A 5,461-nucleotide genomic window follows, 5' to 3' on the forward strand; every position below is an offset into this window, starting at 1 on the left:
ATGCTAGTCAGTTTTCTCTCTTCTGCTCATCTCTAACAGTTTTATTGCCTCTCTCTGATTTCCCCTTTCCTTATGCTGTGGCTGTTGTCAAACAATATAAATAAGCTCAGTAGTCCAGAGTGTATCACTTAGCTGTGTAATGTGATTCTCTTACTTCTAATATCCCGTTCCTTATGTATCCTGATTGCCTGGGAGTCATGTATGGGCCTCTTTTTTTTTCTCCTGGTAGGATGTTTCTCTTATCCCCTAAAGGAAATACCTGGATTGCATAACTTTTAGCAGTAGCAAATGTTGCAGACATGGAAAGGCAAATGAAGGGCTATCGGGGGGAAAATCAGAAAGAATGTATTTGTCTGTGGAAGCCAGTTTTGCTTTTTACATGGAAAAAGAGAAGGGTGGGCGTGCACGTGTGCGCGCGTGCGTGCATGTAGGGAGGCAGTGGGGAGTATTTGGTTTGGTCTGTTCCCTGACTTGGTTTTGGTCCTTGACTTCTGAAGATCTGTGAGATTTTTAAATATACGAAATGTAGTGAAGCAGTTCAAATAACATGCTGTTAGCGGAGAACTCCTGAAGTCTACGGTTTTGCAGTTGGTAACGTGAGCAGCAGCTTGGCTGCTTTCTGTGTAGTTCCACATATCTTTACAAACTCTGGAGAAACGTGGTTCAGGATAAAATGGTGATGTGACATTTAGCATGAGACAGTCTCCTTAATTACTTTTTTTTTTAATATTGAAAACTTTACTTGTTTAAATTACTGTGGACGTGCATACCTGAATACAGGGCTATAATGTGTCATTAAAAGAAGTAGCAAAACCCCACAAAGCAGGTACTCGAGAGCCACAACATCAGCAAATCCCTTACTGTCGAGGTATTTTTTACCGTGTGTTCCTCATACGAGAACTTGTTTCCCTAGCGAACCCAGTAGGTGGCAGCAACTGTTTGTTCAACGTGGTTCAAACGGTATTTCAGAATGCTTCTCTGAAAACAGAGAAACTTTTTTGCATTGAGCTTGTGTTTAATCTTGAATCAGTGCTAAGGAGAGAAAAGAGCAAAAACTCGAGAGTATCAGAAGCCTGGATTCTGAATCTTGGAAAAGGCAAGCAGGACAACTACAAAATATTCAGGATATCAAGGGTAAAAAAGGAAAACTGACTTTTATTATTTTTGATTAAAGGTTAATTTTGAGGTCTCTCTTTCAAGATTGTCTTTTGCTGTGTAGCGAGATTCCAGGTTACCTGAGGAAAAGGCGCATCATCCTGTATGTGGGTGAAGCAAATCTTGCATCTTGGAAACTTCTGTGAAGAGAATTACTTGTATGCTGAGCCTTTAATGAGATGAAAGGGGCAAATATTTTGACACTTTGTGCCCCACGTGAATAAGAGGGGAGATAAGCTCGTTAACTTCTGTTTTTCCTTTGCAGAAGGGGTGTGTGGGGGAAGGAGCATCTGCTGCTGCCTTTTGGGGTAACTGGGAAATAGCTGAGTTTAGGTTCTGTGAACAGAAAGTAGGAAACAGCAAGAACAAGTTAAATGGCTTCAATGCTTGCAGTAACAGCACCAGAATTCCAGCTCCAGAATGAATTATCTAAAGCGGCTGCGTAAAAAGCTTTCCCATTTCTTCACCACCTTTCCCAGTTCTGAGAACCGGATCTCCCCAGGGAGAGAGGCCAGCTCAGGCACGCACTGTGCCTAAGACTGCAGTCTCTTTTTGTTCATTATTTTAATGCAGGCCAGAAGCTTGATGTTTTCACCGTTCAAATTCCTGTATAGTTAAACTCTTAAACTAAGATTATGGATACGTTTGGAACTGGAACAGAACTTTTCCTATACTTTTCCAATACAGAAGTGCTAGCAACGTCTGTCATCTCAGTAGCTTCACTCTTGACAGTTGTCAAGATTGCGCTTGGTTGTTTTGTTCTTAACTGAGTCCGTTCTTAAGGCTTTTGTTGGCATAGTTATTTCAGCTAGGGATTACATGACGTGTAGTAATTTTTGACAAATCTATGTAAACAATGAAGCATAGGCAAATGAAATGAGATGATGTCTTCTCCCATATTGTGCATCTTTTTTTTTATTTTTTTATTTTTCTCACTCCCTTTGAATAGAGAAGGTTCATGCAGAAATTGAAGCAGTTCTAGGACGTGACAGAGTTCCCTCTCTTACCCACAAGGCTCAAATGCCCTTCACAGAGGCAACCATTATGGAAGTGCAGAGAATGACTGCGGTTGTTCCCCTTTCTATTCCTCGAATGGCCTCAGAAACTGCTGGTAAGCATTTGTAGAGACTTGTTAATACAGCGTTTCTTTTGTGGATGAAGATCTGATGGGATATCTAGTGAGAATTTACAAAGACCTCATTTACGTATTAGACATGTAATCCAAGTATAAAATGCCATTTATAGAGAGTAGGTGGGCTTGAGATACTCCTCTATTTAAGCAGCATGTCTGATCTAACATCCAGCAGTTTTCTAATTTAGAGCGATTTCTTTTCTGGGGGTCAGCTTGTGTTGACTGATGTGCTTAGTGGTAGTTGGCAGCTGAGACTCCACCTTTGTACCTGAAACAGCAGAGTTGGTTTTGGCCATCTGACACAGAGGTCTGAAAACATCAATTCAGAGCAATTGGTTTGCTAAAGCTTGAAAGGCTTATACCATTGAGCTCCGCATCTACAGAAAACAATAATAAATATCCTTTTTGAAGTCATCTTGTTGGCTATATGTTTTCATAAACATAGCTGAACACTGGCTAAAGTGAGTGGGAGGTAGCAATACTTGGTTTTCTAACCCAGTACTGAATTGATCTGCTTTTTTAAGTGTTTTGGCTTGCAGGACAGTGAGGTGCAACAAGCTGAAATGAGACTAGTCAGTTCAAGCCCCTTTGGTGATAACAGTTCAAAACTCATCCCTCTTCCTTACCTCCACCTTCACTGTGGTGGGGCTCTGTGACAGCACAGGAACAGGAGGAAACCGGGTCACAGCACTTGCATGCAGCAGAGTGCATTTCTAACGATTGCTGCTGCCTTTTCCCCGCAGGGAGCTATTGGTGTAACTTCTTGTCTTTCCAGCTGCTCTGGCCTGCGTGATTCTGACCCAGGCAAGCTAGCAGAGATCACCTTTGCCTTAAGCTCCTGCTACGTTTGCAGCCCGCAGCTAGGGATCTGTATCATTTTTGTGACATCTTCTAGTCATCTTTTTAATAAGTCTCCCGTGTTTACTTCTAGCAGCTTGTCAGATCCTCTGTCTCTGTGCTTTTGTTTAAAGTGCTGCAGGGATATACTATTCCGAAGGGCAGTGTGATCGTGCCCAACTTGTGGTCAGTACACAGAGATCCTGATGTTTGGGAGAAACCAGATGAATTTCAACCATCAAGATTTCTGGACGAAAATGGCCAGCTCATTAAGAAAGAGGCATTCATTCCTTTTGGAATGGGTAAGCTATCCACATGCAGTCAGTAGCTGGTCGGGGATGGTGGTGGTGTGTCAAGTGTAGGGCCTTGGAGGCGTGAGATGTTGCATATGGGACCAACTACAGAATTTGTTTTACTATTACAGGTGGTGGCTTGCAAAATGGGTTGGGGTCCTAAAAGTTGCCAGGCAGAAATGAGAAGTGATGAATTGTTCTTTGATAATACTTTTGCGATGGATGTAAATGCTGTGAAGCGTTTACTGCTATGAAGCAGTACAGCTGAGCAAGGCTTAGACTCAAATGCAGGAGACATAAACTTCAGAGTTCATAGCTTCATAGTAGCTTGAGCCTTTCTGTGTTTGGACTATGCTAGCATAGGAATTGCATGTATGTTAACAAATGGATCAACAGTATAAAAACAGTAATATGTCTCTTCTAACTGTTCTTTAGGTAAACGTGTGTGCATGGGAGAGCAGTTGGCAAAAATGGAGCTGTTCTTAATTTTTGCAAGTCTAATGCAAAGTTTTACCTTTTTGTATCCTGAAAATGCTGCAAAACCATCTATGGAGGGAAGGTTTGGTCTAACTTTAGCTCCATGTCCATTCAATATAATAGCTTTGAAGAAATGATATAACATCAAAAAAGATTAAACAAAGAAATACTGCACTTTTAAAATCCAGCTTTATTTTGTTTCCAGCTTATTTTGTTACTTTCTTTCCAGAAAAACACCAACTGCATAGGCTTTCATATTCAGTGAGAATGATCCGTTTACACTTCTGGAAGGAGAAGATTTTTTTGTCAGCTGTTGCATTCCACAAATGAACTGACAGCATAGTTTGCAATGTGATATTACAACTTGCTGGGCTTAACCCCTCTGTCTATAAGCTATTACTGTCAGTTTGTCAATTATTAATTATGGGAGAATGGTCCAAAACATCCATTAGTGCTTTAGCAAATAGTAATTGTTATTTTGGTAAAAGCAGTACGTAAACATTTAATTTACCAAATGAGTGGAGGACATCATCTAAAACGAAAAGGATTAATGAACGAGAGGGTGTTAGCATTTTCTGTGTAAAGAGACATTATAACTGAGCTTAGATAATGACAAATACTTTTTGGAAATGACTAAATGACACTTCTTTTAACCTTGGAGGATTCTTTCTTGCAAGTAACTCATAGATGTAGATTGGATCGAATTGGTCTGGATTCCTGGATCCAAACATTCTTGACTGTCAGGGCTCACCATAAACAAGTAGGTACCAACTCTGAAAACCCAGGCTTGGAGGCCAAATGAATCCTTGAATATACCATGTTCTTAACATGAAAGGAGTGTGCAGCGTCTGGATGCAGATGTTTTATCTCAGAATATAAATGAGAGCAGACTTCTCTAACAAGAAACAGAAGTCTGTTCTCTCTGGTGCCAAGCAGATATTCAAGACATCTGTGCTGCCACTTCACATTTGCTGTTTTCCCCACGTCAGCAGTGGCTGCAGCCTGGACAAGACCAACAGCCCGCTCATCGGGGAGAACTCTACGTGCATGATCCTGAAGTTGGTGCTTGCACTCAGGTTTTTCATTTAACAGGCAGCATTGACAGTACTGCCACAACCTGTTTGGCTTTGGGAACTGGAGTCTTACTTCAAATATGGCATCAATACGGCACTACAGATGCAGCTCTTACACATTTAGGCATGGAACATGAGGAATCTGGCAAACTTGAGGTTTGAGTATAAAGGCTTTCTTTTTGTTATCTTCCATATGGAGTAAAAAGATCTGTAGTTCATACAATATTAGTGTATCAATACCTTACTCTTTTCACATGCAAAATTTTAGGGCTGTTTACCACTATCAAACCAATTGCCAAGGAAACCTGTTGGTAGGTGTTTGGGAAGGGGCACTCACAGTCTTGCCTTTCGTTTGAAAGATCTCTCAAACATCGAAAGTGATCTTTTGGGGGACATGTAACAATTAACCTTTAAATAATTGTTCTTAATCATCTTTATACACCTTTTGATCTAGTGGAACTTCATATCAGATGAAATAAGTACATGAAATAAGG

At 40.7% G+C, this 5,461-nt stretch overlaps 2 protein-coding genes across 2 annotated transcripts in view; both read left to right on the top strand.

Annotated features, from left to right (window-relative positions):
- Positions 1–5,070, top strand: part of LOC103919544 (cytochrome P450 2U1) — an 8,166-nt gene extending 3,096 nt beyond the window's left edge. Inside the window, exons 3-5 of the mRNA XM_009327067.1 lie at positions 2,105–2,266; positions 3,259–3,426; positions 3,853–5,070. Of these exons, the coding sequence (XP_009325342.1) occupies positions 2,105–2,266; positions 3,259–3,426; positions 3,853–4,031 (509 nt within the window). The 3' untranslated portion in view covers positions 4,032–5,070. The remainder of the gene's footprint in view (positions 1–2,104; positions 2,267–3,258; positions 3,427–3,852) is intronic.
- HADH (hydroxyacyl-CoA dehydrogenase) overlaps positions 1–5,461 on the top strand; it is a 41,784-nt gene that overhangs the window by 13,244 nt on the left and 23,079 nt on the right. The gene's annotated exons all lie outside the window — the stretch shown is intronic.

This window comes from Pygoscelis adeliae, unplaced genomic scaffold (genome assembly GCF_000699105.1).
Source record: "Pygoscelis adeliae isolate BGI_AS28 unplaced genomic scaffold, ASM69910v1 Scaffold87, whole genome shotgun sequence".
Lineage (NCBI taxonomy): Eukaryota > Metazoa > Chordata > Aves > Sphenisciformes > Spheniscidae > Pygoscelis > Pygoscelis adeliae.